General features: G+C 36.1%; 1 protein-coding gene across 5 annotated transcripts in view; it reads right to left on the bottom strand.

Annotated features, from left to right (window-relative positions):
• Positions 1 to 23,855, bottom strand: part of Ptprm (protein tyrosine phosphatase receptor type M) — an 825,932-nt gene that overhangs the window by 520,985 nt on the left and 281,092 nt on the right. For all 5 annotated transcript variants that reach the window (XM_076837052.2, XM_076837055.2, XM_076837053.2 and 2 more), the window contains exon 4: positions 10,817 to 10,895. In XM_076837052.2, the coding sequence (XP_076693167.1) occupies positions 10,817 to 10,895 (79 nt within the window). The remainder of the gene's footprint in view (positions 1 to 10,816; positions 10,896 to 23,855) is intronic.

Here is a 23,855-nt window from a genome sequence, read left to right as displayed (position 1 = left end):
AAATATCTTCCATGAATAACAAACAGGTTTTGGTATAACTCCTCTCTCTTATCCCTGACATATTCTGTTGCCTATCACAAAGAAAGGAAGTTTTCAGGTATTGATTGATCTCAAATCAGCCTCTGAGCCTCAGGGCAAGGATTATCATTGACCAAGATGCAAATCTGCTTGTAAATGCTTCCTTATTATTGATTCTTCAAAGCCTGCATCAGAATACTAGCACCAAAATCAGAGAAGAACAATTTGCAAAATCAAAGTATAAACTGAAAGGGGAAAAAAGAGGAATATGTCTTAACTTCCCTTTATTTTAATTTACATTTTAATGTAATGGCATGGTTTGAAATGAACTGGAAGTACGCCCAACTGCCAGTTAGTGCGTCTCCTTATTTGTGTAATGTGTGTGTGTGTGAATGTGTGGGTGTGTGTGTCATCAATCATCATCATCATTATCATCATTACAAGCAAGGAAGGCCTGGGTAATAGAGCCAAGAAGAACAAGAGAGTACCCACTAAGACACTGAGAAACAATGTATTTTTCAGTTTTAAAATGAAACCAACTAAATTCCTCCACCTAAGAAATCAATCAATACAGCTCAATAGGTTTACTATTTACAACTAATTGATTCTAGTGTGTCTATCAGCATATAGCATTTAATATAAAAACAATAAAGTTTGGGCAAAGTAATAGAAAACATGTGTAAGAAAAGCATATAAAACACTATGGGTCGATCCGAAGCAGCAGCAGCAGCAGCAGAGCATCATCATCATAATAGCATGAGCATCCCTTTTCCAAAATGCATAAAAACAAAAGTATTTTAATTCAATTTTTTTCAGACTTTGGAATATTTGCAGATGCATAATGAGATATTCTAAGGATGGGACTCAAGTGTAAACATGAAATTCATGTTTCACATATACCTTATATACACAGCCTGAAGGTGATTTTATGCAATACTTTTGGTGAACTTGCCTTTTGTCACTTGATGTCAGGTATAGAATTTTCCATTTGTTGCATCAGGTTGACACTAAAAGATTTTTTCATTTTATAGGATTTTATATTTTGGATATTCATATTGGGGTTGGTCAATGTGTAATAATCATAGTAAATAATAGCTTACATCTATTAAGTTCTTAGAATGTGCTAAGCACAGTTCTAAATATTTTATGTACCTCAACCAACTGAGTCCTTGATTGGTCTTAACATGCTTCAAACAACAATTTATTTTTTTTCTTTAAAAGTTAAGAATAGGTCAACATTCTTATCTGAGAAAAATAAGTCAGGCACTAAATATAAATAACTTTTAGAAATCAACTGTATCTTGAAGAAGAATGATTTTCCTTTGGAAAAAAATGTAAGGTAATTTCCCCCATCTTCAAAATGAAATGTCAAAGAGTGCAGTGGCACGTGCCTATAATCCCAGCTACTTGGAAGACTGAGACGGATGATCAAAAGCTTGAGGCTAAATTGGGCAAAACCCTGTCTCAAAATTTAAAAATGTACTGTGGCATATTCATATATGCACCTAAGAGAGTTAGGTGCTTTTGTAATTTTATCAAAATGAATTCTAATGTTATATATAACTAAAATAATTCCTTAAAAAAATTTAATACAGGTGAAGGGATAAATTTTTTAAAAGTGATAAAGTATGCACCTGGCATGTATGAGACCTTGGTTCAATCTCCAGTACACACAACTCACAAAAATAAAAATGAAATGAAATGTCAATTTTGAGTCCTGTGCTCTTCTCAACTAAAGCAAAGGGATCTGTCTTTATTCAACAGAATATAATTTTGAAAACAATTCTAGTTTGTGCTTTGTCACTGTCATTCTTCTTTTATTTCCACTGCTTAACTAGCCTTCATTTAAAAAAAAAATAGGCAAGCAATGTATGGTTATGAAAATAAATTGGGGGAAAATTAATTTTTTAAAAAAATATGAATAATTTTGAACCTAAAACACCATCTTCAGTCAATACCATATTGAATGGTTAAATAGATAGAATAAGCTAAACCTATTTCCTCTAAGATCAGGAATAAGATAATTATTCAATATATTGCTAGAAATTTTAGTCAGAGCAATTAGGCAAAATAAAGAAACAAAAGGCATACATACAAATAAGAAAAGGAGGAAGTCAAATTATTCCTGTTTTCAGAAAGACTCCACGAAAAGACTATTAGGACTGATAAATGAGTTCAGTAAAGTAGCAGGACACAAAATTGACATACAAAAATCAGTAGGTTTTCTCTACTCCAATAATAAACTTACTAAGAAAGAAATGAAATCAATCTTGCTCACAACAGCCATCAAAAATAAAACACGTACAAACAAGCTTACTAAGTGAAAGACTATTATAATGAAAATTGTAAAACACTGAAGTAAAATGAATTGAAGAAAACACTAAAAGGTAGAAATACTTCCCACATTCATGAATTGAAAGAATTAATATTGTTAAAATGATTCTTCAGAAAACCAGAAAAAACAGCCCCCAAAAAATCACATGGAAGCACAAAAGGCCTCACATACACAAAACAATATTGAGAAGAAGGAAAAAAAGCAAACCTAGAGGCAATATGATACCTATTTTTGAGAGCCACAGTTTAAAAAAGAAAAAACAGCATGGTATTGGTATAAAAATAAACACAAAGACCAATGGAAAAGAAAAAAAGATCCACAAATAAATCCACATATCTAGGGACAAGTGAGTTTAGACAAAAATGCCAAAAGCATACATTGGAGAAAAGACAGTTTTTTTAACATATGGTGCTGGGAAAACTGGATATCCACATGCAGAAAACTGAAACTTGATCCCTATCTTTCACCCTGTATAACAATCAAAATGCATCAAAGACCTTAATATAAGATCTGAAATGCTAAAACTACTGGAGGAAAACATACAGGAAACACTTCAAGATAATGGAGCAGGCAATAATTTCTGGACAGGACTCCATAGTACAGAAAACAAAAGCAAAACCTGACAAATGGATTATATAAAATTAAAATACTTTGCACAACAAAGGAAACAGTCAGCAGAGTGAAGAAATAACCTACAGAATGGGAGAAATTGTTTGCCAGTTATTCATCTGACAGAGGGTTAATATTCAGAACACATAAAGAACTACAAAAGTTTAAAAACAAAAAATTAACTAATTTGTTAAATAAGCAAATTATCTGAATACATACTTCTGAGAAGAAGAAATACAAATGGCAAATAAATATATGACAGAAATCTCAATATCATTAGCCATCAGAAAATGTAAATTAAAATTACAATGAGATACTATCTCACCCCAATAATGGCAATTATCAAAATTATTAAAAAATAACAAATATTGGTGAGGATATGAAAATGGAACCCTTATATACAGATGGTAGGAATGTAAATTAGTACAGCCACTATGAAAAATGCATGGTAGTCCCTTGAAAAACTAAACATAGAACTACCATATGGTCAAGCTGTTCCATTTCTGGATATATATATATATATATATATATATATATATATATATATATGAATGAAATGAAATCAGCATACAAAAGAAATACTTGCATGTCCATGTTTATTGAGACAGTGCTCAAAATCACTAACATATGAAATCAGCTTAGGTGCCAGTTAACAGATAAATGATTAAAGAAAATATGGTGTATAAATACACAATGGAGTATTGTTCATCCATAAAAAAATGAAATCTTGTCATTTTCAGCAAAAATGGATGGAAATGGAGAATATCATGTTAAGGGAAATAAGATACAAGAAAGAGAGGTATTGCAAGTCCTCTCTCACAAATCTGAAAATTTGGGAACAATAACAACAACAAAATGACCTTAAAGTTGAAGTGATTACTAGGCACTGGAAAGTGTGCATGGAGGGTTGGTGAGTATAGATGATGGGTGGATGGATATGGCCAATGTAAGCATGTATGGAAATAGCACAGAAAAGTCCAATAATTTGTGAAATTAACATATGTTAAAAATTAATAGAAAAAAGAAAATGCTGAAGAACCCACACAAAAATTTTAGAATAAGCAAGTTCAACAGATCTCAGGATATAAGATATAATATACCAAAAAATTACATTTCTATAAACTAGCAATGAACCATTGAAAAATAAAATAATTTCATTTACAATAGCATCAGAATAAAATACCTAGAAATAAGTTTTATAGCAGAATTACAATAGTTGTACTACTCTCTGAAAACTACACAATTGAAAGAAATTATAAGATTTCAATAAAAGCTAATTCATCCCATGTTCATGGATCATTAAAACCTAATACCATTAAAATGAAGATATTTTCTCACCCAGAGCAATCTACACATTCAACATAATTCCTACTTGACAATACAACTGATTTGGGGAGGGCTAAATTGACAAGCTGATCCTCAAATTCATTCAAAAACATAAGTGACTCAGAAAAGTCAATATAATATTAGAGGAAAAAAGATGAAGAAAGTTGGAGGATTCACAGGTTCTAATTTCCAGAATGAAATCTTTCTATTTACGGTCAACTGGTTTTCAACAAGGGTACCAAGGCAATTCAATAGAGAACAGAACAGAACAAAACAAAATAAACAATTCTCAAGTAACTGGATATCCACGGACAAAAAAATCAAAGTTGCACACCTACCTTATACTCTACCCAAATTAACTTAAAATAGCTCCTAGACCTACATCTAAGAATGGACCCTATAAAACTCTTAGAAGAAAACACAGAATAAACCTTTGTGACCTTGGATTAGGGAAAATCTTCTTAGACACAACATCAAATGATCTAAGTAGCACAAGGGACAAGAGAAGTAACAAAAAATTAGACTTCATCAACATTAAAAACTTGTGCTACAAATTTCTCTATGTAGAAAATGAAAAGACAATGTACAGATGGGGAGGAGATAGTTTTAAATCATGTATCTGATAAGAGATTTTCATCTAGACATATGAAATTATTATAACTAAATAATAAAAAATAAGTAATTTAATTACAAATGGGGAAAGGGCTGGCATGCTAGCACATTTCTGTAATCCCAGCCACTTAGGAGGGTGAGGCAGGATGATGTCAAGTTCAAAGTCAGCCTCAGCAACTTAGCCAGGCCCTAAGCAACTCAGAAGACTCTATCTCAAAATAAAAAAATAAAGGGCTGGGGATGTTGCTCAGTGTTTAAGAAGCCCTAGGTTCAATCCCCAATACCAAAAAAATAAAAAATAAAAATAAACAAATAAAAATGTATATATGTATTGTGTGTATGTGTGTGTATATATACACACACATACACACACACATACACATATATATATACACACACACATACATACATAAAATTTACCATTTCAATACTTTTAAGTAAAAAATTCAGTGGCACTAAGTAAAAAGAAAGAAAGAAAAAGAATGGGGAAAGGATCTGAGTAAAAATTTCACCCTAAAAGAGATACAAATAGCCAATAACTGTATGGAAAAATGTTCAACATTATCATTAGCCATTATGTAATCCAAACCACAAACAAATACACCTTCAAATCCCTAATATGGCCATGATAAAAATAGACAAGTGTTGTTAAGAATATGCAGAAATTGGACCCTTTATACTCTGCTCTGTGGAATGGTCCAGCCAATTTGAAAAACAATTTCACCATTCTTTAAAATGCTAATCAATGTTACCTTGTGACCCAGCAATTCCACTCCTAAGTATATACTTTGGAGAACTGAAGACAAATGTTCATGAATAAACTTGTGCACAAATGTTCATACTAGCATTTTTGACAATTACCAAAAGGTGGAAACAACTTGAATACTCCTCAGCTTATGAATGATTCAATAAAATGTATTATAACCATACAATGAAATATTATTTGGCTTAAAAAGGGCATAAAATATTGATACATGCTGCAATGTAAATGATCCTTGAACTATTATGCCAAGAGAAAGAAGCAGGACACAAAGGAGCACATGTTATCTGATTTAATTTAAATGCAATGTAAGTAGACAGGATGTAGATTAAGGGTTGCTAAGGGCTGGAGCAGGGGAATAAGAATTGACTAATTTAGGGAGAGGGATGAAAGTGTTTTAAAATTGATTAGGGAACTCTGAATATACAAACAACATTACTGAATTCAATAATTTAAATGCGTAAATTGGATGATATGCAAATTATGTCTCACTAAAATTGCTAAATTTCTCCATATATGTATGTGTATATATACACATATACATATGTGAGTGTGTATGTGTGTTTGTATATATATGTATATGTACTCGTATATGTACATGTATATAGTTATGGTTTAGATCTGGAGTTCCCCAAAAGCTTATACATGAGCCAATGCAAGAAGGTTCAGAGAAGAAATGATTGGGTTATGAGAGTCTTAACCAAATCAGTGAATTAATCCCCTGATAGAGACTAACAAGAGGTAACTGAAGTGATAGGGTGTGGCTGGAGAAGTTGGGAATTGGGGGTGTGACTCTGGGGTATATATTTGTATCTGGCAAGTAGAGATATCTCTCTCTCTCTCTCTCTCTCTCTCTCTCTCTCTCTCTCTCTCTCTCTCTCTCTCTCTCATCATGATGTGAGCTGCTTCCCTCCGCCAAATTCTCCCACCTTGATGTTCAGCCCTCATCTGAGTCAAGATGATAGAGTCGACCTTCTATAGACTGAGACCTCTGAAACCATGAGCCCCTAAATAAACTTTTCCTCCTCTACAGTTGTTCTGGTGAGATCTTTCAGCCACAGCAGTGACATAGCTGACTAAAATGTGTGTGTGTGTGTGTGTATGAATCACAAGATAATAACAGAAATGTCAATAGATGAAGATCTCATAAATACCTTTAAAACAGAAGACAACATCATGAAACAGACAAAATGCTTTTTCAGTTTTTCCTACCAGTTTCACTGAACCAAACTCAAAATATATTTTTAGCATTCATACCAAATGCAAGAATTATCTTTGTTTATTAGAAGTGGTTTTAAGCCAGAGAGCTGCTGATTCTGCACAGCCATCTCCACATTTCAAGCTGATCCTGCATCTTATTGTCACTACATTAAAATTGATTTTATGAGCAAATACATACTTGTATGAGAACAGCTACTATTTAAAAAATGTTGTAATGCCTACTCATAAACCTATATGAGTTGAAACAGGAGGCTTTACAGTGAAATAAATAAGATTCAGCAATTCTGCATCCATTTGGAAAGCATAGTTTGGGACATGAAATACTTATGCTCCACTGGTATATGAATATAATGAGCATCAAAATTTCAAAATAATTGATTATTTAGAAATCTTTATAGGAAATCTCATAAAATATTATGTGTAAAGCTTTCCATTTTAAGATCAAACTAATGCTTTAATCCTTAAATTCTTTTTTTGCATGTTTTCCCCATAAACTTGGAGATTCAAGAAAAAATAACTACAGAAGGGCTATCATCAAAACCATTTAAAGCTTACAGTTCAAAATGCTGTTGTACTTCAGCACTGAGACTGTTTTGCAATTCTGTGGCTCCTAACAGCAGTCCACAAAGCCAATTAAGCATTAGCACAGGGATTCTCCAAAGGAATGAGACATAAACACCTTTTCTATAGCCATGGGAGGCTGGTTCCTAAGGAATGTATAAAACAGCAACAGATAATGTTTCAGGAAAGTACTGATAGAAGGATAAGCATTCTGTTTTTGCTGAACAGAACGAATGAAATTCAGTGGATGGAAGGAACTATACTTCTGAAGCGCAGACATTAGCCAGTAGCCAGAGGCCAGATGTATAAAATGGAATTCAGGTTACAAATTTGGAAAGCCCTAGGCAACCTTGGCCACACTCTGTGCACCTGCATCCAGTGCAGTAGCAGCAGCATCTATTTTGCTGACAGATTTACTCTTTAAGAAACAGGGTGACCACATATATCATCTGTGCAATTAGCACTTAGTAGGGGCACAGTATTACTACCTCCTTGTAAGCAGTGAATCAGAGGCCATGAACATTTGTGTGTATCAGAAGATCCCGGGGCACTTTTCCAAGCCTGAGGGTATAACTCTGAGGATTTGGCTGAGTTCCAACTCAGGTAATTATATTCTGCTTCCTAAATTTCCCCTGCTGTTTCAATTAGGTGCAGCCTTGTTCGTTTTCCTGCCTTTTCAGGAAAAAAGGTGTGTGTGGGGGGGGATTTTTCTCTAACTCCCAGTCTTGCTGACACAGATGAAAAGGTAAATGTGACACATTACAAAAGTAATGGCTGCCTTAGCAATAAATGGTGTGACTACTGTATGTTAAACATACAGTAGTCACACCATTTATTATTATATGTATATGTTATGTATATTTAACTTGCACGCTGTAGCAAGCTTCAGAGCACCAAATAAAGATTTCAAAGAGAGAGCAAACCCCTTTGGATGGAATTAGACAACTGCATCATGATACCCTCATTAGATAATAGCCACACAGACCTTGTCTGTAACTACAGCAAAGAGTGATATAATGACCTATTCAAGTCCATGAACTAAAAAAATAATAATATTTTTTAAAAAGCTGAGACATTCTTATAAGCATCTATATTTTTAATTTTCTGGATATAACCATTCTCTGGTGATTTGGATAGGAGCCATCAGCAGAGATCCATAAAATGTATGAGCTAGCCAGCTTCTCTTAATGCCAGGGATTCCAAAAATAAAGCAGGTGGCCATCACTCAGATGGCTAAAAATTTAAAGTCTGACAATATCAATTTTGCGCAAGGATATAGGGGAAATAAAACTTCCATGCACTGCTGGTGGGGATATAAACTGGTCCAGACACTTTTCATACCAATTTGGCAGCATCTAATAAAACTAAAATGTGTCTTTTCTATATCCCAGAAACTGGGCTTCTAAGAATATATCTACCACACGGAAGCTCTCCAAATTGCATCAGGACACCCAGCCACAGATGTTCCCTGCAACAATGTGTTTAAGCGAGAAAACCATGGTTAGAGAAGACACTAAATGTTCAAAAAAGAATAAAATGCAGTATATTCCTGTGACAGAGCACTGTGGATTGACCTAAAAAAATGCAAATGCTAAGTAAAAGGGGAAAAAAAATCAAAGAGTACAGTCATATCTGCAAGTTCTACATTTGTGGATTCAACCAAATGTGGGTAGAAAATATTTTAAAAAATAATTGTGTCTGTACCAAACACATACCAACATCTTATTTTGTAACCATCCCCTAAACAACTTATAAAAAACAACTTTGAACAACACCATCCCTTATACATCTATCTATAAAGCATTTATATTATGCTAGGAATTAAAAATAATCTAAAGATGATTTAAAGTATATGGCAAGATGAATATAGATTATGCTTAAACACTACACCATTTCTTTAGAGCATCAACAGATTTTGGTATCTGCAGGGGGAAACTTGGAAACAATTGTCAGTGGATATAACTGCACAGAAAAATTTGTAAGGTTGGATATCATTCATTAGATGTACATAAGACAAGGCTTACAAGTTTGCTGTGTATAAATACTTTGTGATTATGGGAAACACCACACACCATACACACACACACAGAGTGTTTGATTGCCCAGCAGGATATATTTTTTAGTAAAAGGCAAGGCCTAGCTCTTATAAGAAAATAGAAAACCCTGTTCCCCTTGATTGTGCTGTTTGCAAGAGGAAACAGGCATGTGATCTAGCATAACCAACCTGACAATCACACTCTGGGCCTTGCACTTAAGGCCAAGGATGCCAAGGTCCATAGCAATTGACGACTTTTGGCTACTGGAGACAAGGGTCACCTTCCAAGTGTCAGGGAACAGGCATGGCAACAGCTCCTTTGCCATGGTAGTGCTTGTAGTCTTCCTAAAGAATCTCAAGTTTGAGGTCTACTCACTCTGTGAGCCAGTGATGCTACAGGGATTCCACTTGCCACCCAATTCCCATTTGAATAAAAGCTTTTTTTGCTTAAAGCAAACAAGAAACTATATAGACAGAGAGGTGCAATGAGCAGTGAGCAGCTCACCACCATGGTGGCCCTGGGGAGGTGGGAGAAATGAGGCTATCTGCACTATTTTATATAAATAATTCAGTTGTTCATATCAGGTTTTTTAAAAAATGTATACGTGTTTATCATCCATTATACTTTATTCTTTTTCTTTTTCTTTCAAGGAACTAGGGATTGAACCCAGGAGCCCTCTACCACTAAGTTACATCAAATGCATTTTTCTCCCACCAGACAAGTGCTTGCTAAGTTGCCGAGGCTACCTCAAACTTGCGATTCTCCTATGTCAGACTCCTGACTTGCTGGGATTATAGGCATGCACCACTGCACTGGGCCTCACATATTATACTTTTTAAAAGTACTAATTTGTAAAAGGTGAGGAACAAGCCACTTCTGGGGTCCCCAAGTGACTTAGGTAGGTTTCTTATATAGTGTGTTGGGGGCTATATTTTTTAAAATTATGGGACAAAACTAAGAAAAAAATGGCTGAAACATACTTAAGACTTAAATACACCAATTCTTATCACTTAATCCTGTGCCAATATTGAAAGGGAAATCCAAGGATCATGTCAACAAATAAGCAGATCCTCTACCAGAATGTTCAAGTGTATGAAAGAATTCCTTCCTACTCCATATCTGATTTTCATTTTAAAAGATACTTAGATACTATAAGCCATGACATTTATTCATGAAATACATGCTTTTGGACTTCCGGGGTAGAAAATGAACCTGGAGACATGCCAATGAACTCTCTTGACAGTCATCTTTTACCTGGGTTTTAGTTCCTTCACTAAATCCGCAACACAAATATGCCCCTGTGATGTACCCCAAGATTTAATAGTAGAGGCAACTTACTACATGGATGTCCTAACACCTTCACTTCATCAATAGCAAGGTAGCCTTGATGTCCAGAGGTTATCACTTCAAAAATCACCTGTAAATTAAGAAAGATCTAAGTTATTCACTCATTTTGTCATAATTTTTACAAAATATCTTCTATATATAAGACACATTTTAAGTCTTTCATTCATTTTCATTGCCAGTAGATATAATAGAATGAGTACTTAACATCTTCTCAGTTGATGTTCCAGGTTCTAGACTATAACGATAAATAAGACCTCAACCCCATCTTTAGGAAGGGTAAAGAGTAACAGGTGGGGTAGCAAACACCTTGCAACAAAGACTTACCTGGTTTGGGGAAAGGGTTCCTTGATTAAGAAAAGAAATTTAGAAAAGAGAAACTTAGAGTCATTTTTAAGGGGCTGAACATACAGTGGGGAGCAAATCATCAAGTCCTTGAGAACTTAAGGCATATAGAAAGCAAATGATCAAATAAAAATAATACTGGTCAGGTACAGTCACACAAACAAATCCCAGCAACTTGGGAGGCAGAGGCAGGAAGATCAAGGCAGTTTGAATCTAGCCTGGGCAATTTAACAAAACTCTGTCTCAAAAAAAGACAAATTATAAAAAGGCACTATAAATGTAGCTAAGTTGTAAGATATCCCTGAATTTAATCCCTGATAGCAAAAAAATAAGTAAATATATACTACATTTTAGCTGGGTGTTGTGGAACATTCCTATAATCCCAGCAGTGAGGGAGGCTGAAATAGGAGGATCAACAGTTCAAGGCCAATAAGACTCTGTCTCAAACTAAAAAATAAAAATAAGCTGGGATGTATCTCAGTGGTAGAGCAATGCAGGGATCAATTCCTAGCATTAATACACAACATACTATACTTTAAAGCATAAACACATTCAGACTTTTTTCCCCTCTAGAGGCAAAGTAGAGGCAAGGTTAAAATTTAGATTGTTTTAGGTAATATCTTTGGAGGTGATTGTCTGACCAAACTGAACCATATGGGTTCTTAGGCTTTATACAATTGGCGGGGGTGGGGGGGGGGGAGCTAAAAAGTACAATAGGCATTATAAAAGAAAAATACTGAGTATACTGAAAGTACCTCCCATCAGACAGTGATACTTACGCTGATAGCCTGAGGATGAGAATGAAATACAGTGTACAGAGGATAATACCCATTCTAGGATAGCTACAAAAGTTCTACATGGCCAGGAGGAGAAGACTCTGCTTGTAGGATAGAAATATGCAATTAACAATACAGAAAAGAAGCAATGCTACCCAAAATTCTGGTGGCAAAGATGTGAATTAAGAGAAATATGGTATAAATTTTCCACAATAGTGAAATCAAGAGGGCTTCAACAACTAACTATCTGAACATGGGAAAAGACAGACAAGAAGAATGGGACCATGTGCCCTGAGGTTCTAAGAATGAATGACTTGAGGCCGAAGGAAAAGGAAGAAACAATAAAAGGGCTATTGATTTTCTTAAGCTGATTGTCTACAAGTTTAAGTTATCAGGCTATTGATTAAAAGATCCACTTGAATATTATTTTAAATATCGCTCATATATAGAAGGAAACTATAACATCAGGAGAACCATGATTTATGACTCTTAAAGACCATAAGTCTTAATGCAGAACCCAACAATTTAACTCTTACCCAAAGGGAAAAAAAAACACTTCCACAATAAATTGCAAAACATGCAAGGGAAAGAAGAGGTACCCCAAAAGAACAAAGATGAAGTTAAACTTAGTCCTGTTCATATTTTTTATATTTCACTGATGATAAAAGATAGGAAGAGATGCATGATATCATTACAATGGGACTATGCTAATTTATTTCTCCTATAGTATATTCAAAGATAACTGAAGGGACAAAAAGATGAGAACAAGGATAGGAGAAAGAATTCTAGTGGCCCTCAGAGTACAACTGCCAGAGTAGGCTCTGCAGGGTCCTGAGACCTGCTCTAGTATAATGGCAGCCCCAGGAACAGCCAGGGAGTGGCTGCTGATGCCATATCCAAGTACACTGACACATTGGCCATAAAAACAGATTCTGAAAGCCAAACTCAGAAATGATCATTAGACCTTAGGTCATTTCATCAATCCTCTCCTTCTCCCTTCCTTCTCCCCTCCCTGCCACTCACTCACGCATTCATTCACTAACTCAACCACTCAACTCAGAGCTCTCCTGAGCATCCTCTCTCTTCCAGGAACTGTGATAAGCACTTGGAATATATGAGAAACAGAATAGATAAAGGGCCATTTTCTTATTAAAGTGGTCCTTCTTCCTATAAATTGCATTTTACTTTATCATCTAAGAGGGCTGATGTATCTAGAGAAAGCAGAATCATCCTTATTCTTCAAAGGGATGCATTAGCTCTTAGACTATAGTGTACATACAAAACACGTTCATGTGAATTCATTTTGTACCTGATCTGTGTGTGTAAATTTAATTCATAATATTTTGCTTAAACCAATTCAAAACCATGGAATGAAGAGGAAGGAAGAAAGGAGATTAGAGACTTAGAAAAGTCCCCTTAATGTCTGTGAACTGTTTTTTCATCTATGGCCCTCAGAAGTTTTACGCTAAAAAATAGTAAGTCTTTTAGTTTAAATATTTATAGAATATTTACTACATACTCTGCAGGATCCAAAAAATTAGACACTTTCATGAAATGTGAGCTTTAATTAGAGAAAATAAGGAATCCAATGAAAGAACAGAAGAAGATAATAATTACCAAATGTCAGATTCAAATCAGGTCATAGCAGTGTGATCCTCCCAACCTCAGGACTGTACCACCTTCTCACCAAACACTTCAGGAAGCCTGTGACACAGCCAGCACTACCTTCAATGTCACCTTAGCCTGCCAGTGTGAGCCCACAGGTGTTCCAGTGGCTGTTTCTCTTTATCCTTACTAGACAAGGGGTAAGGGAACATTTAGCGACAAAACAATGGACTCCAAATTCCCAGCATGACTGTCATGAGGCCACAATGAAACAATGAATTAGATGGATATTTCTGCAACTTCACTTGCTCCAGCGACTTTTCCAAAAAGACACACAGAAAGACAGCATCATATTATAAACTGGCCCACCCCTTCCAGTTCACTGGAAACTTTTGAAAGTAAACTTCTTAATATGGCACATTCAGTGCTGATTTACTTAAAGCTAAATGCAGAGACAAAAAGGTAAAATACACTGTTGATTTTATGTGTATATATCTATACAGACACACACACACACACACACACACACACACACACACACACATAAAGAAAGTCACAGTTTATATATAAGAATATATCATTTATATATATATAAGAATATATCCTGATATCATACATTTAGATGTTTATACATAAGATAATTATATTATAAGCTAAAGCAATAAATTCAATATTTCTTAAAAAACAAAAGTATGTTTTTAAAAAGAGCATTTGGCAGCTCTTAGTAAGGGATTTATGTTAAGGGATTTATTAGTACAAGTTTTATTAGTCACTTCATCAAAGTTACAGTACACTATATAACTTTAATACATACCATAATTATAAAGTAAGTTTGATTTGTACTGAAAAAATTGCTATTTTAAAATACATATGATTAAATAAAGATCCTACATTTAGAGGCTGCACAGCAGTCTTACACTGACTGACTGTAAATGACACTTGAGAGATTAGCTCTGCTGCTTCTTACAGTCAAAGGGGTCAAAATATGCAGCTCAAAGATGAGACCCATCTAAAAGAGGTTTCTTAGAAACAGATTTGAGAATCCCATAAAATGTGTGATTGCCATGAACTCTCCCTATCTGGCAAATTTTCCATTCTGTGCTCCTTTCTAACCAGTGCCCCCACCAGGAAAGCTTCAAAAGAAAAGGAGTATGTTTGTCTCTTTCTGTCAAAAGGGACTCTCCTACTAAAAGTGCAATTACTGCTCTAGAGAGGTATAATAAGTGTATGCAGAGCCCAGGCAAAGTCACAGGAGTGTCTGAATGTGTGGGCAACCAGGTCCAAAAAAGATTGAGGTCAGATAAAACAATAACATGAGGACGCCAATGGTACCACTGCAAAAGGAAATCAAAAAGGTGCAAGAAATTGATCTGGGGATGTTCTGTTTGTTTTTATCCAGAAAATCTTCCATGGAAGTAACCCTTTAGTTTCTTCAGGAAGTCACACCAAGTCTTAAAAAAAGAAAAAAGTGATTCAGTCATTCAAAATACAATGATTTTCTTGTGTATGTACTTCTATACCCTAGGTATCTGTTGTATATGTTATCTAGTTTTCCTCAGTGAACCAATATGAGTTGGGGCATAAGAACTCCCTTTCAGGGATGAGAAGGCTGATTCAGAAAGGTTAAATAATTTTTCTGAGGTCACACAAGTAGTTACAGAGTCAGAATATAATCTTGGGTCTATTTTATTTTCATTCCTGAACTCTTTTTTATGTTACTGAACTGCCTTAAGTAGCCAGTGTGAGAATATAATAGAAAACAAACTCACACATTCCCACACATGCATAAATACACACACACACACACACATATATACACAAAAAACAAACAACTGTGTATACCTACATGTATGTTCTTTCATGCATAATACATATACTGTAAAAGTTTTTACTTTAAGATATAAGTAAGTAAGGGATATAGTAATCATGTGTTTGACCTGGAAACAGATTCAACAAAAAAATTATAGACATAGTTTTAACCACATAAATTTTAGAATAAGGTCTGTCAAACTACTGCCCTAGGGCCAAATCTGTCCTACCGCCTGTTTTCTATTGCTCCCAAGTTAAAGATAGTTTACATAGTTTTCAATGGTAGAAGCAAATAAAAAAAATAATATTTCCTGATACATGAGAACAATATGAAATTCAAATCTCCATGTCCATGAATAAAGTTTTATTGGAAGATGGCCATGCTCATTCATTAGGCTTTGGCTCCTGCTGTTTTCAGACAACAAGAGTAGTACTAACCAGTTGCCACAGAGACCGTCTGGCCTGTAAAGTTTGAAATATTTACTATGCAGCCTCCTGTTTGTGGAGAGACTTCCTCCTTGGCTCTCCAACACACGATCATTACTCTGGTTTACAAGGAAGCACATATCCAAATTAATACTTTTGTCACAGCCAAATACAATATGGCTGGCACTACATGTAGAAGCCTCCTATTCCAATAATGGCAGGAAGAACACCCTGTCCCTGGTTTTACTGCCTTTCAATTCTTTAATCTGTGTGGTGTTTTAAATGCACAATTAGTCTTATAATATCATTACCAATTTTTTAAAATAAGAGATAATTACCACATACCAAAACAAAACCATAAACTAATTTCTTTAGACCCCAAAATACTATAAAAATAAAATAAAATAAAACCTAACTCATTTGGAAATAGAATTTATCCAAAGGGGAAAATGATGAAGTGCTGAGAATTTTAAACACCTTAATATTAAAACCTAATTCTCAGATATAATTTTATACTATATTTCCCCAAATTGGCTACATTTGGACTAAATGTTTTGCTTGTTTGATTTGACCAAAATATATATATATTTTTTTTGAGAGAGAGAGAGACAGAGAGATAGAGACAGAGAGAGACAGAGAATTATAATATTTATTTTTTAGTTTTTGGTGGACACAGCATCTTTGTTTGTATGCGGTGCTGAGGATCGAACCCGGGCCGCACGCATGCCAGGCGAGCGTGCTACCGCTTGAGCCACATCCCCAGCCCTGATTTGACCAAAATAAATACTTAAAATTTTTGTTTTAAGTAAGACATTTGTCCTCTGGCCCAACCAAGATGGTTGATTATTTGAAATGCTATAAATCGGTATAACAGAATCACAGAGCCATGCTGATCTGGAATAATTTTGTCACAATTCAGTATTTAATTTTACATTATTCCTTTTTTTAAATTTGCTTAAAATAAATACAGTTGATCCTCATTTTTCATGTATTTCATATTTGTGATCTGCCTAAAATTTATTTGTAACCCCAAAATCAATATTTTTAAAACTTTAAATGTCATTTATAGACATGCACAGAGCAACAAAAATATCTGAGTTGCTCAGTGCACAGGCTCCAGGCAAGGCCAAGCAAGGCAATACTCCATCTCCTTGTTTTAGCTTCATGTTGTAAAAAACCATCTGTGTTATGGTCTACCTAACTCTGTTTTTCATATTTTTATGCTTTTTATTGGTGATGTTGCATTTTTAAAGTAGTGTCCAGTGTTCTTAAGGGCAAGAGGCTGTGAGGTGCATTATGGAGACAATTTACCTGTAATTCAAGTGTGAGTTACAGTGCTGTTGCCTATGGGTTCAATGTTAATGAATTAACAACATAAATTAGAGAAGATATCTTTACACAGAGATAAACATAAACATGACTATGTATTGATCGGCTGACAAAAACTTTGTGTGTAGAGCCTCACAGGAACCTGATTCATATTTTCCATAGAAGCAATAGTTCAGTAGAGCCAGCCCTTCATATTTCTGTTTGGTATCCACAGATTCAACCAGGTACGGATCAAATGTATTTGGGGGAAAAAAAAAAAAAAACAGAAAACAAAAACCAAACTGGGTCTATACTGAACAAGTACAGACTTTTTTCCTAGCTATTGTTTCCTAAATGATACTATATACTTCCCTAAACGATACCATGTAACTATTTATATGGCACTGACATTATATTAGGGGTTACAAATAACCTAGAGATAATTTAAATTTTATAAGAGGATATGCATAGGTTATATGCAAATACTATGCCATTTTACATAAGGGTCTTGAGCATCCACAGATTTCATATGCGAGGGATCCTAGAACCAATCCCCTGTGGATACGAATACATAATCTATGTACTAATTCTGTGCGCTCATTGTTTTGACTATTGTACATAACTACAGTAAATACTGAGAATCTATGTTATTAGTGTGGTTTGGTTCACTCCAGATCTCCATTTCTCCTTTTTTTTTTTGTTTTGTTTTGTTTTGTTTTCCTGATGGCTCTCTGATATTATTTGTAGCCACTCAATGTGGAATAGACAATCAACATTCATTCAATCCTTCAACTAATAATGTCTCAGGAGAGGAGATTCTGCATCCTATAGCCTTTAGAGACTTTGGGGAAAGTCATTTGCTGTCAGATAGGAAACAACTGGTTAAACCACTGACTAGTGCTCTCCTTTGCTCATGAAATGTTGGCCTGAGAGAGGGCTGACATCAGCCTTCCCTCAGATGCCTGCCAAAGGTGGAGGGGGGAGCAGTTTAACACTGCAGACCCTGATCCTCCCTGCTTCAGTGAAGAGCAAAATTAGCTTTCCATGCTGCACTTTCCCTTGTATGTGTGAGCAAAGAAAAGGGATTTGCTTTCCAATACCAATGCTCACCAAGGAAAATGTGCAAGTGAAAGTCATTTGTCAATTCTCTAGAACACAGGGGATTACCTGCTAGATCCTTTCCAGTTTTAAGTAAAAAGCAAATGTGAGGCCTACACATTTTTAAAAATGTTATGTTGTTTGTGTTAAAGAAATTAAAAGAAAAATATAAAGAAATATGGACTATAAAAAAGTTTCTGTGGGGGCTGGGGTGTGGCTCAAGCAGTAGCACGCTCCCCTGGCATGCTGTGCAGCCCGGGTTCGATCCTCAGCACCATATAAACAACGATGTTGTGTTGGCCGAAAACTAAAAAATAAATATTAAAAAATTCTCTCATTCTCACACTCTCTTTAAAAAAAAAAAAAAAAAAGTTTCTGTAATATTAAAGATCCAAAGCAAAAACCACAAGATTCCTCACATTAAGAAATCAGGAACAGGGGCTGGGATTGTGACTCAGTGGTGAAGTGCTTGCCTTGCACATGTGAGGCAATGGGTTCAATCCTCAGCCCCACATAAGATAAATAAATAAAATAAAAGTACTATGTTCATCTACAAGTAAAAAAAAAAAAAAAAAAAAAGAGGTATTTTTAAAAAGCTTTAAAGAAAAAATAAATCAGGAACAAACACTCAAGCTTCTATTTACATTGATGTATCAGCCGAAAATATAAAACCCAGTTTTGAAAAGATAAAGACCCTCAAAGGACAACAAAATTTGCAATGGAGCTAATTACTGATGCTTTATCATGCCTATTTTTTTTCCCTTTTTGTGTAGGTGTTTACATGTGTGGGCAGGCACCATGATGGGTATAGAATCCAGGTCTTCACATAAGGTAGGCAAAATCACTACCACTGAGCCACACCTCCAGCCTCCATGCATTCTCTTAAGTGATTTCTGGTTTTGCTACCAATAAGCATGACTTTCCTCATTTGTGTCCCCTTTCCCTTTAGAAAGTGATATTATCATAGCTCATCTACTCCTTCAATAAAACCGAATTCAGAAGAAAATTAAAGTAGAGGAAAAAGTGTAGAAAGTTTAAAGTGACAGTTCTGATAAGCAGGAAGTAGCTGTTCACACAGGTATGAGACTAAATAGAAGGCATACTCATCCTCGATCATCAAATAGTAAGTACAAGCTGAAAATGAAATTTAGAGATGTGGGAAGGTTTTTAAAATGAATAAACAAAACATGGTCTTTGAGGATGGAAAGACTATCACACTTTCCCAGGTGCAGTTCTGAGTCAATAATAAAGTGACAACCTCCTGTGCCCCCAGTGGTTTTTAAAATATAATGTTCACCTTTTCTAAGCACAAAATGCAAATTTCAGGTGCAATTGCTTAGAATCACTTTCACTTTCTTGCTTGAGAGAGAGAGTTACTTATCAAATCCCCCTCTTTGTCCTGTAGTAAGCAATGCAATTATCCTGCACTTAGAATAAAGGCCCTAATAAGGGAATTTATGGAGTCAAGGCATGTGTTTTTCAACTATCAGTATTTCCCAAGTGAACATTAGGGGACACTAGCCTCTGCAAAAGCCCAAATCAATGTACAGACTCCAGCTGGGCACCCACCATGTGTCCCTCCTGGATATTCAAACATGCACCTAACCTCTGAAACTGACTGCAAAACAAGACTGTTCAACTTTGTCTAAATTGACAAATGACTAGTGTCTCTTTCCATTTGGCCAATGAATACCTCCCAATTCCTTAGATTTGAAGAGCACAACTAGAAAACACTCACTTATTCAGCTCTAAAACGTGATCTCTAAGCAGCAAATGGATGTGGGCCTGCTGCCACTTATCGTGGCCTTACCTGGTTCCTAGCGAAATAAGGGACTGAAGGCAAATACAGCAAAGAAACCAGGCAGCTGTGTGGGGAATAAAAGCTGGAGCTAAATGTGAAGGGATGGGTAAGATCCCGTCATTCCTATTCCCTCAACTCCTCATTTACCAGTAAAACTGTCAGCTGGTAAAGGGTAAATCTTGGTTTGGCCTCCCTGCAACAGGCAGACTCCTTTGTGTCCTGGCTGCACAAAGAATTTAGAGCAGGGCCCAGCTGGAATCCATGCCAAATCTTCTCCCAGGACTCTTCAGTAAATCTAAGGAGTTTGTTTTAACAAGGAGGCTCTAGCGAACCAAGACTCGCCCATTTGATGACTTTATCCTCATGTTCCTCATTGCCGGCCCTCTACCTACATCGAGGCCTGACTAAGGGGTTCCTGGAGCCCTGTATGCATTTTTTTTCTTTACAAAGCCACTATTTATATTAAAAGACTCCTGCCTTCTGAGCCTCTAACTAAGCTAGGAATCAGGAGCAGAGAGAGAGACTGCACAGGTGAAATTCAGGAGGCTTCCATGGGTGCATACATGATTAGAGAGAACCCAGAGTAATCGATGGGTGACTCTTTTTGCTTCAGGGGCACCTGAAACACATGAACACAAGAGAGAGGAGAAAGGAAAGCAGAATCAAAATCGAGAACTATGCTTTTTTTTATCAGTACAATAAAATAAGAGGGTGAATGTGAAACGAAAATATTCTTTAAATGACAGGAAATCAATGTGGATATCCAAGGATGTGGGTGCCAGGAGGCAGGTAGGCACTTTCCCACTGCCACTGATCCCCAGAAGGGCTGATCTAAGGAGTAGCTATTAGGACAAACATTAATTAAGGAATTAAATATGTTTTAAGCACCACATACTTGACAATTTATGTTTTAAGAAACAGTAATTAGCTGTATTCATGCAGGTTATCACTGTGCTCTGTACCTGCCGAATACTATTCTACCAGAAAGAGTTAAGAGGTACATAAAATGACTGCAGTGCAAGAAGGCTTTGGTCACAGCCAAGAAATGTTTCAAAGCTCTGTAAGTCTTTAACAAAGATCACATTGAAGGAAAGACTGTGAAAACAAGAAATGCCCATGAAGACCTACAGTCTTCAACAAAAGAACTTGGAACAGCTGTGTCTGATTTGATCAAAAACTTTCCCCAACCTAACAACTACAATGCTCAGATTCTGACTAAGATGAAAAAGGACTCCACACCAACAGGTCCAGGAAGGTAGAATTCCATGAACCCTCATGAAATCTAACTTTGCAATTTTGTAGAACAGCAGTTCTAGAATATTGAAGCGGGGGTGGGGGTAATGGGGGCGGGGTTCCAGGGATTGAACCCAAGTTTAAACACTGAACCATATCCCCAGCCCTTTTAAAATATTTTATTTAGAGATATGGTCTCTCTGAGTTGCTAAGTGACTCCCTAAATTGCTGAGGCTGGCTTTGAACTCGGGATCATCCTGCCTCAGCCTCTGGAGCCTGGCTCTGGACTACTGTTATGGAAAGAACTTGGATTACTTTGATTCACTCTGTTTTACAAAACAATTTGTTTTTCACTTACTACCTTTGGACACTCCACTAAACACATTTAGGAGATGCCTGCGTAGGGAGAAAGCACTCAACTATTAACTATTTTCTTCTTTCTTGTCTCCCACAAATCTTGCCTATGGCTCAACAAACTGCCACCATTTATTGAAAGGCCAGTATATCACAAACTCATTTTTCCTTTCATCTTCACACTCTACATGGTCATTATTCTTAATCCATAATTAGGAAACGGAGACTCATAAAGTTTAAATCAGTTGCCCAGCCTTGTAAGTCAGTCCAGCCTTGTAAGTCCATCCAAAGTGTATCTTCTTTTACTACGCTGTGATGCTGCCCTTAACAGTATTATCCTGTGGGATGCCTTTAAAACAGTTTGTATATCCGTTTTAACTCATAACAAATCTACTTACTATGGGTTGTGAATAGCTGGTATACAGTGATAGAACACATGTTTAGCATGTCTCAACTGGGTTCAACCTCCAGTCACACAGAGAAAAAGACAATTACAAAAAACAAACTCTCACTCCTTACTAGTGTGAAAACTAGTACTGTAGAAACAAGTACTACATAAATATATTTTAATATACTAACATTTAAGTGTATGTGAACCTTATATTAAATTTTTGCACTCTCCATAACGTACACTGATTTAATAATGTGGAGGTTGTCAAAGGGAAGCTGACTCCCTGTGCCCAGAGTGGGTTACTCAAGAGGACCTGCCGGGTTTCTGTTCTCACGACTAAAAGGCTCAGGGGTCACTCTAGTTAAACTGGGCTGACTGGGCTGCATGAAATAACCACATAAGAGACACAAATACCTTCTTCTTTAGGGTTGCTGTGACGGCTCCTCTGACCTTAAGGGTCCGCAGAAAGACAGAGATCGAGAGCACGAGCTGACCCCTTTTATTGAGGAGAAACTATTCAAATGAGGCAAGGGGTCAGGTTTCAGGGGCTGAGTCTATCTTTATGATGTCCACTGTCAGCAGGTTGACTGACACCTGGGTAGGCCACACCCAAGGGCACAGTGAGAGGAGGGGACACACACAAGGCACTTCCATGGAAGATTCTATCCTAAACAGGGCAAGGGGTTATATTACAAAGGAACAGGTGAGCATAGCTTCACCCATGGGGCTGTAGCAAGACACACCCATTTCTGTGACTGAATGCCTCAGCACCCAGCTGAGGAGTGTAACTCAGTCACCCGTAAGGTTGGCTTCCCACAAGGACCGTCTTCAGATACCAAAGTCCTATTATCTTCAGCTTTCAGGACCAGAAAAGCCAATCAGTATCCTAAGAATGTTTTATTTGGATCCTGGTTTTTAAGCTCCAAAGAAAATGTTATGCACATGTATGCATACATGCATAATACCCAAAATTATTTTTATATTTTGAAATTAGAAATATAATAGTCTCAAACCAAATTCACTTCTTCAAGCTAGTACAAAACTCCTTATAGAGAAATCTATGTGAAAAATTATACCATAGCCAATAGGTTCTTGTATAATTCACATTTTAAAAAGCATCAGGTGACAAAAGCTATATATTTTGTCAGGGTATGCTGACCCCATGGGATGAGGATTGAGTCAGCTGCCCAGGGAAGCTCTTCATCCATACACACACCTCACCCACAAACCTGACAGTTCATTGTTCTGACTTTTCATCTCAGCCTCTCTAGTGAATTTGACACCTCTGGTTAGGGCTGGATACAGGTTTTAGATGGTGGTTTTCTTTAACTTCATCTCTTTTAATACAGCTTGTCCATCTTATCCCAACTGGAAAACATCGTTCAGGTTTATATGTCAGTTTGAAGGTCTACAGTTCAGTGTTAAGTTTCCTGCTAACATCTCTCTTGTATCATCTACAATGTGTCATTTGCCTAATAGCTGATGATGTTACTAGGGTAATGACTGGGTTTGTTTACTTGTACCCAACAGACAAAGGAAAATATGTGGGAATTATTGCTCTCACCATGCCTTTAAAACTTCAAAGGTGGGCACATGATGGAACACTTAGGATTAAATGAACAAGGAGTTTTCCAAAGATCCTTATTCTTTAACAATATTGGCTCAGTAGGGGTGCAAAAAGGGGAAACAAATTCTAGCTCTCAATTGTAGCCAATGTCATAGTAAACCAGTGCATTGAAAGGTTTCTGGAGAACTCATTTAAGAAAGGTTTGGGGTTGAGCATTGCTTAGGCCAGAGCAAGCAAACTGAGGCAAAGATGGGCAAGGACATACTTTCTGATCTTATCTACCAATGTGTCCCACTGGACTAAATTTAGCAGCTGCCTGA

This window comes from Callospermophilus lateralis, chromosome 17 (genome assembly GCF_048772815.1).
Source record: "Callospermophilus lateralis isolate mCalLat2 chromosome 17, mCalLat2.hap1, whole genome shotgun sequence".
Classification (NCBI taxonomy): domain Eukaryota; kingdom Metazoa; phylum Chordata; class Mammalia; order Rodentia; family Sciuridae; genus Callospermophilus; species Callospermophilus lateralis.
The sequence above is the reverse complement of the archived record's forward strand: the minus strand, read 5'-3'. Positions and strand labels throughout refer to the sequence as shown.